The sequence below is a fragment of the Chenopodium album genome, chromosome 13 (genome assembly GCF_948465745.1).
Source record: "Chenopodium album chromosome 13, dcCheAlbu1.1, whole genome shotgun sequence".
Classification (NCBI taxonomy): Eukaryota; Viridiplantae; Streptophyta; class Magnoliopsida; order Caryophyllales; family Amaranthaceae; genus Chenopodium; species Chenopodium album.
In genome coordinates this window covers 15,888,496-15,905,639 of record NC_137846.1, presented here as the reverse complement: position 1 = coordinate 15,905,639, position 17,144 = coordinate 15,888,496, and the positions used below count along the sequence as shown (strand labels likewise).

The 17,144-nt window shown below is 34.6% G+C and overlaps 2 protein-coding genes and 1 non-coding gene across 3 annotated transcripts; 2 read left to right on the top strand and 1 right to left on the bottom strand.

Moving 5' to 3' along the window:
* The first annotated feature begins 5,194 nt into the window (after positions 1–5,194).
* Positions 5,195–13,425, top strand: LOC145576401 (DNA repair protein XRCC2 homolog). Its single transcript, XM_081634170.1, has 11 exons — positions 5,195–5,621; positions 5,718–5,865; positions 7,075–7,199; positions 7,566–7,636; positions 8,163–8,225; positions 8,900–9,037; positions 10,019–10,121; positions 11,192–11,252; positions 11,502–11,584; positions 12,166–12,238; positions 12,699–13,425. Exons 1-10 carry the CDS (start codon positions 5,442–5,444, stop codon positions 12,187–12,189), a joined length of 996 nt encoding a protein of 331 aa, XP_081490296.1. The 5' UTR covers positions 5,195–5,441; the 3' UTR covers positions 12,190–12,238; positions 12,699–13,425.
* TRNAA-UGC (transfer RNA alanine (anticodon UGC)) lies at positions 5,249–5,321 on the bottom strand. Its single transcript has one exon. It is a non-coding gene; the product is annotated as a tRNA-Ala (tRNA).
* Positions 13,422–16,622, top strand: LOC145576402 (E3 ubiquitin ligase BIG BROTHER-related-like). Its single transcript, XM_081634171.1, has 7 exons — positions 13,422–13,681; positions 14,096–14,228; positions 14,536–14,585; positions 15,280–15,321; positions 15,580–15,701; positions 16,021–16,129; positions 16,368–16,622. Exons 1-7 carry the CDS (start codon positions 13,544–13,546, stop codon positions 16,413–16,415), a joined length of 642 nt encoding a protein of 213 aa, XP_081490297.1. The 5' UTR covers positions 13,422–13,543; the 3' UTR covers positions 16,416–16,622.
* Positions 16,623–17,144: the final 522 nt, after the last annotated feature.

Here is a 17,144-nt window from a genome sequence, read left to right as displayed (position 1 = left end):
AAAGTTGTGGCATAGAAGACTTGGCCATATGAGTGAAAAAGGGCTAAGTTGTTTGATGAAGAAAAATGCACTTCCAGATTTGAAGAGTGCAAAGTTGGACAAGTGTCCACATTGTTTCGCAGGCAAGCAAAACAGAGTCTCTTTCAAGAGACACCCTCCTTCCAGAAAGTCAGGTTTGCTTGACCTTGTTCATTCTGATGTTTGTGGTCCTTTCAAGGTCAAAAGTTTTAGTGGTGCACTTTACTTTGTTACCTTTATTGATGATTGTTCAAGAAAGCTGTGGGTTTATGCTTTGAAAAACAAAGACCAGGTGCTTGATACTGTTAAGCAATTTCAAGCTTTGGTTGAAAGGCAAACAGGTAGAAAGTTGAAGTGCCTCCGTAATGAAAATGGTGGTGAATACATTGAACCACTTGATGACTATTGCAAGTCACAGGGTATACAGCATCAGTTCACGCCAAAGAAGACTCCACAGCTGAATGGCGTGGCAGAGAGAATGAACAAAACTTTGTTAGAGAGGATACGGTGCATGCTTTCAGAGGCAAAATTACCGAGACACTTTTGGGGTGAAGCTTTGTTTACAGCTACACATGTGATTAATTTGTCTCCTTGTGTTCCTTTAGATGGTGATGTTCCAGATAAAGTTTGGCTAGACAAGGCGGATTCCTAATAATCATTTGCGTGTCTTCGGGTGCAAGGCATTTGTGCATGTTCCAAGTGATGAAAGATCAAAACTGGATTCAAAGACTCGCTAATGCATCTTTGTGGGCTATGGTTTGGACCAGTTTGGTTACAGGTTTTATGATCTTGTAGAGAAGAAATTGATTCTAAGCAGGGATGTGGTATTTATCGAGGATCAAACAATTGAAGACATCCAAAAGGCTGAAGAATCTACATCTCACAGTAACGACGATTTGGTTGATTTGGATCTACCTCCTTTGACTCCTGCACCTACTCCAGCTGAATAGGTGCAAGATAATGATAATGGAGATGATGTTCTCGAGGTAGATGATGATGTTGATAATGATGATGGTGATGCAATTGAGCTTGATGACCAGGGTTCAACTGAAGAGCAACCAGATCCTGTGAGACGGTCTACTAGAGACCGACGCCCTTCCACGAGGTATCCTTCTTCTGATTATGTTCTCCTAACTGATGGGGGAGAACCTAAGTCCTATGAGGAAGCCATGGATAGTGATGACAAGCAGCATTGGTTAGATGCAATGAAAGATGAAATGAAATCATTGTATGATAACCATACTTTTGATCTTGTGAAGTTACCGAAGGGTAAGAGAGCTTTGAGGAATCGTTGGGTTTACAAGAAGAAACAAGATGAGAATGCTAAGAAACCACGATACAAAGCAAGACTGTTGTCAAAGGCTACAACCAGAAGAAGGGAATAGACTTTGAAGAGATTTTTGCACCGGTTGTCAAGATGTCCTCCATTAGAGTTGTTTTAGGTCTTGCTGCAAGCTTGAATTTGGAGATTGAGCAGTTGGATGTGAAGACCGCATTTCTTCACTATGACCTTGAGGAAGACATATACATGGAACAACCAGAAGGTTTCAAAGTCAAGGGGAAGGAAGAGTATGTGTGCAAATTAAAGAAGTGCTTGTATGGCCTAAAACAAGCTCCAAGGCAATGGTATCGCAAGTTTGATTCCTTTATGGGGGAGCAAGGCTACAAGAAGACTTCTTGTGATCATTGTGTCTTCTTGAAGAAATTTTCTGACAATGACTTTATCATTTTGCTACTTTATGTTGATGACATGCTTATTGTAGGGCAAAATGTGGATAGAATTGTCAGCTTGAAGCAACAGTTGAGTAAGACTTTCTCTATGAAGGAACTCCGGCCAGTAAAGAACATTTTAGGCATGAGGATCATCCGTGATCATAAGACTCGAAGGTTGTGGCTGTCACAGGAAGCATATATTCAAAAGGTGCTTCAAAGGTTCAACATGGAGAAAGCAAAACCAGTGAGTACTCCTCTTGCTTTGCATTTTAAGTTGAGTTCTCAACAATGTCCTTCTACATCGGAAGAGAAGGAAAGTATGATGCATATTCCATATGCTTCAGCCGTGGGTAGCTTGATGTATGCAATGGTTTGCACTAGGCCCGATTTAGCTCATGCAGTTGGTTTGGTTAGTCGTTTTCTCTCTGATCCGGGAAAGGAGCATTGGAATGCTGTGAAAATGGATTATGAGATATCTACAAGGTACTGCAGATATGAAGCTATGTTTTGGGAGTGATAAGCCTATTCTTGTTGGTTACTCATATTCTGATATGGCAGGTGATATAGACTCGAGGAAGTCTACTTCGGGTTATTTGATCACTTTTGCAGGGGGAGCAGTTTCTTGGCAATCTAGATTACAGAAATGTGTGGCATTGTCCACAACTGAGTCAGAGTTCATTGCAGCGACAGAGGCATGTAAGGAGTTGTTATGGATGAAGCGGTTTGTTCGTCAACTTGGATTTACACAAAAGAGGTATGTGTTGTATTGTGACAGTCAGAGTGCTATTCATCTTGGTAAGAATTCTACCTTTCATGCAAAGTTGAAACACATTGATGTGAGGTATCATTGGATACGGGATGTTCTTGATGCTAAGTTCCTTGAGCTTGAGAAAATCCATACCGATGACAATGGCTCCGACATGATGACTAAGGCATTGCCAAGAGGCAAGTTTGATACTTGTCGTTCGATTACCGGAATGGAAACCACCTCCACATAGTCGGGAGGGGGATATTTGTTGGGCTATGGGTCCCTTCCTATGTGGAGAAAGCCCATTAATGTTGTGTTAGTTTTGGGGCATGTAGTATAACTAAGGTCCATATGTGAAGTCTTCTCAAGGAAGCTTCCTTTACTTGACTCTATGTGTGTCTCTTCCCGTGAAAGCTTTTGGTGCAACAAAGTCTTTGAGACACTTTACACTTGCTTCCAGCCAAAGGGAGTTAATGAGGGAAGTAATTAGTTGAGAGCAAGAGAAGAATACAAAGAGTTCAAGTGAGAAGCCCTGTTCACGGTCTTCACAGCACAGCTTCAGAAATCATCCCCGATCGAAGCTCATCCGTGGTCCGATTTGGCTCAAATTTTGATAGCTTGTCCGGGACATCTAGGGCTTCGTTTTCAATGGCCGGATTGTCATTTACAGCTACTTTTCGTGAGTTACGGCCTCTGGACAGAAGCTCCGTTTTCTGGTTTTATCTCTCAATTTCTTCCTCAATTGTTTTGTTCTTATGATTGTTGCTGTTGGGTAATTGAGTACCCATCTTTTAGACTTGGAATTGTGTTTGTGTAACATTCCTTTGATCATAATAAGAACAATTTGGGTGGACTCCTAAAGTCCCGTGGTTTTTACTCTTCACATCGAAGAGGTTTTCCACGTAAAAATTGTGTGTCTTTTGCTTGGTTGTTTATGCTCGTCCTTTGCTTAAGTTGCTGCATTATATGTGTTGATATTGCTGGTTGTTTGTTGATCTTGGAGAATATTTCATATAGCTTGGGTTAAGTGTGACCTTTGAACAAACTAGTAGCTTGTGTGTGCTTGTGGTTTGTTTGTTTGGTCGATTAATTATTCCGCAAGAGGTGTGTTTATCCTCAACAGATTCATTAAATCAATTGTATTAACTCTCAAAACTAATGCAACACGTAGAATTAAATGATTGGATGTATCGACCCAATGACTCATTACCTTGTTTGAATTAAAGTTGTTAAGAAACTTTTAATAAACTAGCTAGATAAATCTGGTATTCCCAATTAGATCGGTAATTTCACTAAGAGCATGTTCTCTTCAACTTAAATTCAATTCTGTTCAGCTCCAATCACCTTAATTCAGTTCCTAATTTTCTTCTCTTATAAAATATTCATTTTAACTCTATTTAGTTCAGTTCATGTCATCTCTAATCAGTTCAATTTAATTAAGCTCAGTTCATTAAATCAGAACAGACCTTAAGAATGTCCAATTGAAAGTAGATATTCAATAGAGAATAGAGATTAGTGTTTAATATCCACCTATCTTTTGACCGCATTAAATTTTACCTATCTTGACAACATTGTACAATTCTTTTAATGCGTACAATAATGTAACTATACATACAAGTGATACAATAGTTTCAATTCAAGCTTAAATTACAAAATAAATATAAGGTGCTTGCCCACGTACGGCACGACACTTGACCATTAAAGGTGAGAGCATTAGACCGCAAGTACTCATTAGTCATTACTATCATTTTTCAATCAGACTCGTGAAGTTGCATGATCATGACCCGAATGTTAAGAAATGTTAATCCATTCAATTAGAAAATATTGAACTCAAAAGTGAACCCATTGGATTATGTATGTTGATGACCCTAACCAATATATATGGTATTGCCAAATAGATAACTCACTCAACATGAAACCAAACTAACCTCGAATATGTCATAACACAATAATGATATACCCTGTCCAACTACAACTAACCTCGAATTTGTCATAACACAATAATGATATACAGGAGTACAAGAATAGATCGTTGGTTATTTGGTAACTCTAAAATGAAAATACGTTAATTTTTTTCATTTATTAAAAACAAGCTAAGAAACACACGCAATATAATGCGTGCTTGTGCAATATAAGAAACCTATTAAGCTCTATCCTCCTCATTATCTATTAACTATTATTAAAATAGAAGATGTTGATGTCACTATCCACGTGTCGCTCTTTTAATAAAAAATTTCCCGCCTAAATGCAATGCTGATGTCATTTTTTTTTGTTTTTGTTTTTTGTAGAGCTATCATACTTGTATTTAACATTTTTGAAATTTAAATACTACGTATTAGAAGGTTCCACACTACAACTAAAATCTATCAATTTATCGTAGGAAATTGAAGCAATTTTAAATAGCACACTAATCAATGACTTTCTACACTAAACTATGAATTAGACAATGTTAAACATATACTATATCATAATTTTGATGAAAATGAAAAAAATTTAAATCACAAAATGTATGTAATTCCTATTTATATTCATGTATAATAGCAATTTATTTTTAAAATGTACAAATTAAAAATAGGTTTTATATAAACCGTGAATCGCATAAGTTCTACCCTAGTTATAATAATAATAGAAACAAAAAAGAAATATTAATGGACGTATTCAAAATCGGTTGATAAAAAAGCAACAAATATAAGGTAAAAAAAAATTGTTGAGAAAGGGTAATTTGGAAAATTAAAATTTAGATTGATAGGCAAAAAGCAAACAATTGGATGGAGATGCGGGGGATCGAACCCCGTGCCTCTCGCATGCAAAGCGAGCGCTCTACCATTTGAGCTACATCCCCATTTTGTTAATCTTGACACTAAAACTACATTTAACCCTTAATCTACCTACTAATTGCTTGTCTTCCTTATTCCCGCCCAAAAACAACAAAAACCCAGTCAAAGCAAAAACAACTCCACCAATGGCGGACGTAAGAGAATGGATAACCACCGACGAGACGGCGGAAACCTACTTTTCTAGGGTTTCAACCTCCCGTCCTCCGCTTCTTCTTCCTCCGCTTCACCGCCTTCCTCTTCGCCCCGGCAACGTCGTCGAAATCGTCGGCCCTTCTCCCTCCGCCAAAACTCACATCCTTCTTCAGGTCCTCTTTTCTCATTTTCCATCAATTTTCTCCCGAATTTCAAATTTGTTGCTTAAAATTTTTACAATTATATCATTGTTTTTTTTTTCATTTTAGGTTGCGATTGATTGTATTTTGCCCAATGAGTGGAAGGGTGTGAGTTATGGAGGGCTTGAGCAATCGGTGATGTTTATTGATTTGGATTGTCGGCTTGATGTTTTGCGTCTTCTTCAGCTTCTTAAACTCAGGATTTATAGTTTTCATCGTACGTTTTTTTCTTATTTAATTTTGATTGTTTTGGTGTTTTGAGTTGATTTTTGGAGTAAGATTGTGTGGGTTAATTTGTGTTGTTGCATTTTTATGCCGTTAATTGAAAAAAAAAGGCAGAATGTTATATGAGACGGACTTATAATTTGATATTCGAAGTTGTTTATTGTGAAGCCGAGATGATTTTTCTGTTTTTAGGGCTTACTTGGATTGGGGATAAGTTTTATCCATCATCTTTCTAGGATAATGTATAATTCCCCCTTTCATTGTTTCTCCTTGTGGTGCCGTCTCATCATCCCTTCCATTGCCACCTAAACTTATCTTCGTTCTCTTTAACTTATGTTCGGTTTCCTCAGTTTAAGCATGTCCTAAGTAGTGACTTGATTTCTTACTATGTTAGACACACTTAAGCGTCAGTGTCAGTTTTCAATTACATCCATGGACATTGGTTTAAGCAAGTATGAGAATAGAATGGTTAAAGAGGACAAAGATTTAGGTAATAGCCTAAGGATTGGTATTTACGAGACTTACCTATTTTGTTTCTAATTACTGTATAATTGACACTTTAGAGGTTGCCTTATTCTTTTTTTGAAGTAGAGGGAGTATTTAGAATTGATGACTTCTAATTTGAGGCATTAGTGCTTAACTTTAATACTAAATATATTGTTCTTGTGTAAATGTGCCATTATAAGCTTTGCTGATTGTTTATAGGAATCCTTTTCTGCTCTTTTGTTAATGCGTTATGGGTGAAGGTCTGGAAAGGGGGAGGCATTTAAAGTTGTAAACTGCTTTATCGAATGAAAAGCCTCACGGCTAATTTTGGATACTTCTACCCCCGACTTTTCTTTCCTTAAACAAAGTCTTATGGAATGATAGAGATGATATGAGGCCACTATGAATGTGCTTTTGTGCCTACACATCATGACAGCCAAATGTCTAGCATGAGCCATGAGCCCATCAGCCCATGATGCTCGGACCATTTGAGAATTGAGATCAACTGATGGAGGTCTGGACTTTCGTTGATTTTTAGTTGGGTGCTGGATAAATTTTTTAAAATTTGGCACTCTTTAATAATGTTGCCTGACCACCAGAATATTCTGCATCTAAATTTATAAGTTAAAGGTGACCTCAGTGTATGACATTGTAAACTATGTTAGGCTACTGAGTTGTTGAAATTTTTCTTTGACTTTGTGAGAATGATGTACAGAAGTGAATAATGAGCTACACTCTGCCAGAGATTGGACCTGTGATGAGGAACTAATTCACAACTGTTTGGAGCGCTTCCTATATGTTCGTTGTTATGATAGTTTGGAGTTTCTTGCTACGCTGAAGGTGATGAATGTTAATCTCTTCAAGAGTCAGTAGCTAGATCTGCTTTAGAATGGCCATTTTGGCTAGATGAATTTGAAGATTTGCTAATAGTCTTTTGTTATCAATTACCTGATTAATATGCTGAAACTGAAAAACTATATATTTTCCATTTGTTGCAGCTGCGTCAGCCATTAATATCTTTTATCTGTTACTGAATTTATAGTGATCTTGGAAGATTGGAATCATCATCTGATAAACTTCTCCATGTGTTATCTCATTTAAGTTTGTCATTTACTCATTATAGATAACTGTTATTTCATATTAATTGGCATGGCCTTATTATCTGATCTTTAGACATTGAGTTTAGTTCTTTTTATTGCCTTGTAGACATTAAATTATCAACTTCAGACCAAAAGGAAGAAGCTTGCTTCAAGGGTTTGCTTCTTGATGATTGACAGGTTTGCCTAAGATTATAACTGAAATTTTAGTCCTGCTTCTTTTGATTTGAAAGTACTTTCCTATGTTTGTATTTGTTTTTATTAATGTCAGTACAATTATTGTCAATATTACTTATATAACTATATCACTATGTAGTTTTTATTGGTTGGTTATATTTTATTTCTTTTAATTTTGAAGTTGGATCTTTCTACTCAAGTTGAAAGGATAAAACAAACAAAGTAAAATCAATAGGCGGCATATACTTTAAATTAGGATGTCTACAGGAATTAGTATTTTTTGTCCATATTTAATTAGTGGGAGGGTTGATTTGGTTGATTTATTTTTCTGAATTAATGATTAAATCAAGAGATAGTGAGTTGAACTTGCAACTCTTTATGGTTATTATTTAGTCCACATTAGCAAAAACTTAAGACAATAATTTTAGATCTCACGCTAAGCCTGTAGGTTAATAGTTCTTTTGAATTGGAAGAGTAGTATCACAATGAATTTTCTTTGATAAAATTCTCAGGCTCTATTTTCTGTCAGTATAGGAGCTTACTATTGGGTTGACCGTGCTTCAACATCCATGCCTCTTGGGTCAAACAATAGGTACCTTCTTTCCCAAGTTATAAGTGTATTTTTGCCTTTTTGTTAATGTTCTTTTTTGATGTTCTGTGCTGAGTCATGTCTGCTGTTTTTGAACTTTCATGATTATACTTTGAATGTTCCCTGTTTCTTTTTCTCTTCTCCAAACATTTTTATTTCGTACATTTGAGAGAAGAATAAATTTTTGGAGCTGAGATCTTACCTGATAAGTTTATTGCTATCCCTAAGAACCTTTTGTTATCTTAAGCTGTAAAGCTTTCTTCTCTTTCTACATGCCCATTCTGGGGATCAAAGTGTGAACACTGCCTGTTATTTTGCATTTTGCGCTGAAGCCTGGAGGTCGTAAAGTGGTTTTGAGGTTTTCAAATTATAGGGGAAGCAAGTGATGCATTGTTGATCTTATTGTCATTGTTTTGAATTCAAGTGTATGACTGGAATTAGAGCGACTGATGTTGGTGATTTTAGATTTAGACATGACCACTTTCAAAGTGTTTATAATCTTTATATAATAGTTATGCGGTTATGTCACTTAGGTACTTTATGTCAGCATGTTGAAGAGAGTTTCCATCTCTCTCTTTCATTTTTCCTGCTGCGAATGTGTCAGTCATATTGATCCTGTCAAGTGTGACTCATAAGAAGTATTTAGAAATCATAACTACTTTGTCAAAAAATTTCAGGAAATTATTCTCTCTTCAAAGTGTGATAGAAGCTGTAGTCTGTGAGATGAAAAATTGTCTGCAGGTGCAACCAGTGCTTGTTTTGGCTACAAAAGCTACAATATTTGGTGATAAGTCTGTAACCAATGACATCAAAAGGTAATATGTACTCTGTATTGCAGCTGTTAATGAAATCCTTGTTGTTTAGAATTGGATAACTATTTCCACTCTAAGCAATAAAATATTTCCATTTAAGATTTTAAGCAAGACATGAAGTGTTATGTTTAGCTGAAGGAATAAAATTCATTAAACCTTCATCCATTAGCCCAAACTCATTAATGTACCGTAGTCTGTTGTCACTTGTCTTCTCCTGAAAGCATGTAGATGAGAGTAACAATAATTATTTTTCTGTAGGTCCATAATTTATGTTCTTATAGAATCAGATAAACATAAATTACCAAAGGATACAGTATTTTACAAAATGATGTACTACTAGCCTTTGTTTCCTACTAGTTGCAAGTTTGCAACATACCATCTTGGCAAGCATTCTAAGAAGCTAACTTTTCTAAATACTCCTTAAAATTTAAATATTAAGTTAAAACCTAAAAACCCAACCCTACCCTCTAACTGGCGTTTAAGTTATTCAATCAAGTTGTTCGTTGACTTTATTTAATCTGTTCTTTAAACTGCATAGTGCATTCCCAAAGATTTGTGTTGCATGTATAAAGAAACAAAGGATCATGATGATAATTATGATAATCTAAAATTTCCAATAGACCAAACTTTAAATAAAGAGACCAAATCACACCAGCCTTAAATATATATAGGCCAGATTCCCTGTTTTTTTTTTTTTTTTTTTAATTATTTTTTTATTTTTTATTAATTTTATTTGAGGTGAATGGAATGTTATCACTAATAATATATTTTCACCGTCAAGGTAATTGGCCTTGGGTAAGCAATCTTTAAAGAGTACTACTTATTATTTATACATGATTTCTTATTCAATTTTGTTTACTGTACTTGCTGTTAGTAAAATTCAAAATCATTTTGGTATATAATGGATTAAAAGTCTGGTGACTGTATGCAATCTCAACATAAGTGATAAGCACCTTAGCTTGGTTTTAGTTGCCATTTGAACAGGCCTTTCAGAAAGTGGTCTTCACAAGATGCATCTGGTCAACACACTATAGAAAGCAGTTCTGAGAATCTATTGCACCGTGAATATATGCCTTCTGCCTGGCCGGTAAATTATTTGTATAATAAAATTTGCAGATGTGCTGATGCTTATAGCTTTCTTGTTTTTCCCTTTTTCTTTTCGTATTATTATATATTCCATTTTGGGTAATAAGATATGTATTTGCTATGCACTATGAGCTTTGAATTTGTCCTTCATGATCAACTTTACCAAAGGAGATGAATTTGAGGATAGTTCTATTTGGTGAATGGGTTAAACCTAGTTTAACTGAAATTAGTATCAACATGATCAGATGCCATTTGGGTTATCTTGAAGGGGCTTCACTAAATGGCCAATCTCGGAGTTACTGTATTTTTAGTTGGCACACTTATGGCCTGTTCAGTACATAACATTGTCTGTGTAGAAAGAAGTGAGGTGCTCACTCTCTTATGTATGACCTATGGTGTTCATGTTATTAACAGAAATCAGGTTATTATTGTTTGTACATTTGTTTACATCTAAGGGCCACACCCAGCAACTTTCTGGTTGCTTATTTATGCTCATATGTTTATCACTATGCGAATGGAAATTGAGCTTAAAATATGCTATAAACTCATTGCTCCTTTGTGAGTGGTCTTGCATTTACTTCAGAGTATTTATTCTAACTTTAAGCTAACCCAACTATTCTCCCCTCCCCCCTCTTCCTAGGTCTGTTCCTCTTGCACACAGCAACTTGTATGCCTACTTGTTAAAGTTCATGAAATCTCTGGAGAAAAAAAAAAAAAAAAAAAAAAAGGAAGCTGTGACTGACATTAGGTTGACATTTCTGCTTTCTATTTCAGAGAAACTTGAAGACTTCCACATGCTTTACCCATAATGTAACAAACATTTGATCAGCAGCCATTTGACATTGTTGTTTTTTCCATCTAAGATGGTCAATTTTTTTTAAAAAAAAAAAAAAAAAATTTATTGGGCAGTAGTACAGCGGAATCAGTAGTATGTATTTAAAAAACCCCTTGTGTTCCTCCACCCTCTTGGACTGTTATAATCAATATTATTAGAATCCTGTCACTGTATTGGCTTTAATTATCATTATACTTCTCGTGCTTAATTAACACTTTTTCTAATTGATCTTGCAGTCCTTTGTTACACAGAGGATATCGGTTCGACCATCAAGTTCAGAATACTGTGCCAGTAATTGTAATTTATGAGTACTCTTCTTTTCCTTTTTTCTTTATGTCGTTATAAGTAAAATAATGCAGTACTATGCATAATCATGGTCTTTAGGGAGCAAACCCATGTCCCTGCCTGTTAAATGCAAGGCTGCAAGTATCATGAAATCTGTAGAAAGTTAGAAACTACCAGTGGCTGGGTCTCCTGAATGTTTTTTTCTTTTTGGTTGCTATCTCTGCATACTTACACCAAATTTGTAATTCACTTTTGGTGCAGATGACACTACTGATGAGCAAGTTTACTTAGCACAATGGTTGCTGCCGCCACTAGGCTTCAAAGACAAGTTTGTGGTTAAAGATGTAAGGATAAAGATTTGATGTGCTTACCGAACTTGCTGAAGTTTCCTTTTTGGGTCAATCTAATTACAAGGGTCAATATATATAACTCTTGCTATGTCATGCTTATCTGTTGTCTACAAAGTCATTTGTGCTTGTCTACAAAGTGCAGCCATGATTTTGCTAAAGTTTCTTCTTTAACCAACAGCCAAATTAACATTTTAGTTGTTTGTATCATTATATGTGATGCTGGAGTAAAAAGAACCTGACAGTGTATTGTTTACATCCTAGAATTTCTAAAACAGTAGTATTTTCTCTACTTTTACACGGAATAATCAAATTTGGCTCATGTAGCCGACCCCACTTATGGGATTAAGGCTTTGTTGATTGATTGATTGATTTAATCTCTACTTCCCCATGCTATACTTTTGTTATGTGTTTTTCCTTAGAAGGGTTGTGCAATTTGAAGTTTGATGGTATTGTCACACAATGCAGTCTTCTTGCATTTTAATGAGAAGCGAAAGATAAGGGCGATGTTATAAATAAATAAATAAACTCATATTTGTGCCTTGGTACCTTGTGCTAATTTAGTTGTCTACGTGCAGGCTGGCATATCAGCTGTTCATTGATATTGATGTACAAAGGCCAAAGCCATGGAAGTTTTTGAAGGACCTCATGGTATATTTTTTGATCTCGACCTTGAATGGCTTGCTAGATATACTTCGGATCATATTCAATTAGTTCACTTAGCTCATTTAAAATATTTTATCATTGATAGTCTCGTGGTTATTGGATTTAGAATTAAGAGTCAATCAGAAAGAACCTCTCTGTTATTGCATTGCAAATATAAATCCAGATTTATTCAAATTCCCTTCTCCCTTATAGAGGTTGTTGGGTTGTGTTTATGATAATGACTGAAGAATGTCGAGCTGTGGAAGATTTTCTTTCATTTTAAAACATATGTATAGAATTGAACGAAATGTTAGTAATTTAACCAGTATTAGTAATAATATGCTCAGTGCTTCATTGTCGCTCTCCCAAAAAATAAAAATGCTTTACCTAAGCTGCATCATCTTGTATTATTCATGAATCATCAAGCACTTTTAATGGGTGGTTATTTTATAACTTGTAACTGCAGATCATGGGATATAAAGTGCGCTTTGGACATTGCTAGTTTTGTGACTTATTGATTCAGAGAAAGAAACTAGCCTTTGTATGAGACGCCGAGTTTTCTGACATCGGGGCTGTTCTAACCTTTGTTTGCTAGAGCATGGGAATTGGGCAAATTCAACACGTCAAGCAAAAGCAGGATTGTCAAAACTCATGGGAAAGACTCAAAACATATGAATTGTAAAGTTACGATCTATGATCCTTTTGTGTATTATCTTATGTAAATACAGACACTTTGACCAGACATAATCCCAAAATTGAGTTTTGTATCACCCAAGGGACCGGTAGCTTGCAAGTAATGTTCTTTGAATATTCTTCGAGGATCGGAAACGAAAAAGTCTCATCTTACTGCTTGAAAATACTTGAGATTCTCGATTGATTCATTTAGATATTGGTCAAATAGGAACATTTTCGTCCCAAACCCTTCAAATTAGTTTTTAGTAACGGGAGTTAGAATTTAATCCTGTCTATTTAACCATAGCTTATCAACGTAGGCGGGAATTATGATGGATCTTTTCATTTGGGGCAAGTATAAGGAGTAAGCTATCTCTCTTTGCAGTTCCTTGTGTACCAAGAACAGAATAAAAGGGAATATGTTTTGAAATTGTAAACGTGTATTGTAGTACTTCTTCTAAAAGAGGTTGGCCAACAGAAGCAACTTTTCTTCTGTAAAGTTATATAATTGCTTTCCTTCAGGTTTTGCTGCTTGTTTGATCCTCGTACAATACATCCTTCGAAATCTAAAGCTGCAATATTACAATTTCTGTGATACAAAGGTAGACGTTTTGTCAGAAGATATTAAGGAAGAATAAAATGGAGAACAATGACCAGCAGGCAAAGCAGCAGCTGCAGCAGTCACAACGGCAGCAGCAGCAGGCATCGAAACAGCTTCCGTTGAATCAGTTGCAACAGGATTCAGATCATGCTTTTGCTATCGCGTTGCAAGAACAGGTTTTCATCTCTTTGCTCCTCTGAATTCTTCCCTCTCAAATTTAGCCATAATATTACATGGTATAAGTGGTCCACCCTAATCAGTTTTATTAAAAGCTTGGATGAGATAGGCCTATTGGGTTAGTCTAGCACTGCTCCAAAATAGCCGGGTGCAACCAGTGTCGTTTGGGTTCGGGTCCCTGCCAATAGCCATATTGTACTTGAGGCATGGCACGAGCCGGAGTTGATTTCAGTCAGCTAGGCTCATGGATGAATAGGATCTTCCTGGTTTCAAGGACTAGAATCTACTCAAACTAGAGTTGTAGTTAATACTTAAATAGGGATCTTTATTCTTTTGTTTTAAGCATGTTATTTCAGAAAGTTAACTTTTTGATAGTAACTTCTCTTACAAAGTTTGATTGTTTTTGTGATTAGGAAAGTACATTTACATTTCTGGAGACTATTAGGAGTGACTCAGATGACGAAAGTGAGGACGAAGAAGAGGATGAGGAAACTGGAAGTTCATCATCTCATGACTTTGCTGGATTTGATACCCAAGAATTTTATGGTAAATTTTTTCTCCACACAATTTGATTGTATCTTACAACTTGCAAGGCACAACCAAGACCATTCTTTGGCATGTACTCAAAAGATATAAGCATATGGACGAAAAAATAACCTTGATTGCACCGTATAAATAATACAACTGATTATACATAAAAAAAATTGTCATAGATAAATTATACTCCGTACTTTTTTTAAAGGAAAATAGATAAATTATACTTCGTAGAAGGAAAGTCCAAATTAATTGTTTTATCTTCTATTTTTTTTATTTATAATATTTAAATTGGATTATGACTTTATGTTGTTGGTAGATGAATTAGAATTTCTCGAGGAGGATGAAGAAGGTAGCTACACCGACGAGGTTATTCCTATTGCTTTTATTATTGTACCAACAATTTTTGCTCTCTTTTCATATACTTCCTCCGTTTTTATTTTATTGCACCATTAGAACTGTTACACTATTAAGTTAATCTTCTTTGACCAATATTTGTGATTTATACATTAGGAAAAATATAGTCATGTGGTATCTAGTTAGATTCGTATCGAACTCTACTTTTCAAATATCAAATTTTTATAATTTTTACAAAATTATAATTGAAGATATTGATAGCTAAAGTGTTGCATTGGCAAGCGTGGAATCCCTTATGGTGCAATAAAAAAAGAACAGAGGAAGTAGTAACCATTTCTGTCCAAAAAAAGAAAAAAAAAATCAAAATAATATGAAAATTTGTACACTTGGTAATACTTGCATAAGTAATATTGCATTGGCAACTCAGCATATATTTTATATATCATCTCTGATTCTTATTATTTGCAACAAAGGAGTATCATTTGTAAGACATAAAATATTTCTTTATTGCGAGTAGTAAAACCCGGAGGTAATATAAATATTTAACTTGATATGAAAAATTTAATGTACACCTGATTGATAACGCCTAAAATTATATATATTATGAAGTTGAACCAAATCGAAATCAAATAATGTTGTTTTTAATATCTTGATTGACAACTCAAATACGCAAACCTACTTTTTTTTTTTTTTTTTTCCTTTTCAGATTGAGGAAGATGAGATTGATCCAGACGAAATGTCTTATGAAGTAAGTCACATCCATAGATTTGGTTTACATTTTATGATCCAAACTCAAAATATTCTAAAATAATTGTGATCAAATATCTTATATTACTCGGCTTTTATGCATTTTCATGCACTAAGAATTAATAAAATGTTTTCATGAGATAAAATGACTAACAAATTTCAAAAAAAAAAAAAAAAAAAAAAAAAAGATAAAATGACTAACAACGAGGCTGAGATATTAGCAAAACTGTAAAATTTCATTACCAATTATTACTTTCAGGAATTATTGGCATTGGGAGAAGTTGTTGGAGAGGAGAGTCGTGGATTATCTACTGAAGAAATTACTTCATCACTGTCATCATGTGTTCACAAATTTGTTGAATGCAAAACCACAATTGATAGGTGAGCTTTGTTAATTGTATTTTCTTTATTTAATTATAATTTATACGAATTATTTTCTTCAATGTTTGTTTATTATGTTGCTATTTGCATTATGTTCGTTCAAAGTTAGACTTGATTGTTGATGGGGCGGACTAATTAATAAAAAAACAACATAATTTGATGGGACGGACTAATAAAAGGCTACATAATTTTACTTGGCAACTTATAAGGGCACTTCCGCACTTGGGCCTCTAGGGGAGGGGAATGATGTACTTGGGCTTCACAATGTCTTGCTTACTGAAACTTATATGCTAATTTTAGAGATCATCTTATTTTGTAGGTGTGTAATATGTCAAATCGAGTACGAAGAAGGGGAACAGTTGGCTGCCTTGCATTGCCAACATCCATTTCATACGGATTGCATAAATCATTGGCTTCAAATAAAGAAGGTAAATCTTCATTCAACACATTTAAAATATGGTCTATCCATTCGTACATATTTCGTATATTATTAATGAGTATCGAGCAAAAAGTTACTCATGCCCTAGATTATATTGTGATAATGGTAGTAGCATATACGGAGTACATGATAATACAAATTGAATACTCGTAGTAGAAATTGTATGCCAATTGGAATTCTATTGTTCTGATGAAGTTTCATTACTATGTATTTATCTTTGATTGCAGGTTTGTCCCATATGCGCTGTAGAGATTACGCCACGATGCAAATCTTGACAAGATATAACACGTACATCGTTATCATTTTCCTCAACATAGCCCATTCTTAATTGTTTCGATTCAATTCGAATTTGCACATTTATTCTATGGGAATTCCATAAAGATTTGAAGTTCACTATGTAAATATACATAATTCCCTAAAAATGTAAATATACATTATTCCCTAAAAAAATGTAAGAAACACTATATAATAAACACTATATATATTTGAAGGGTATTAAACTAATAAACTTAACTTTAAATCATACTTATTACGTTTCTTTTTAGTTCACACGAATCTTTAGTCACGTTTGTCAATGTATAAATTCAACCATTAATATCTTTAATTACCTATTAGTAAAAATTATGAAAAGTTGATATTTTAAAAATGTATATCGTGACGAATCTAACAAGATCTCATATTTTTTTTTTTTTTGAAACCAATAACAAGATCCCACATAATTATATTTTTCATCGTGTATAAAGCACAAAACACGGTCAAAGGAGAGTGTGAATAATGCTAAACACAAAACGTGTCAATTTTTTTTTTTTTTTAAAAAAAAAAAATGGAGGTAGTATATAGGTTTTCTCAAAGACCTATATAGTCCACTATTCAAAGATAAAATTAAATACCTACTCTTCTTCTAATATTAGTAAGAAAATCTCAGTTAAGGTGTGACCTAATATAGACAAATGTCAATCTTAATCTATACTAATCTATTAAAAAACGTCATAATGTCTATTTTT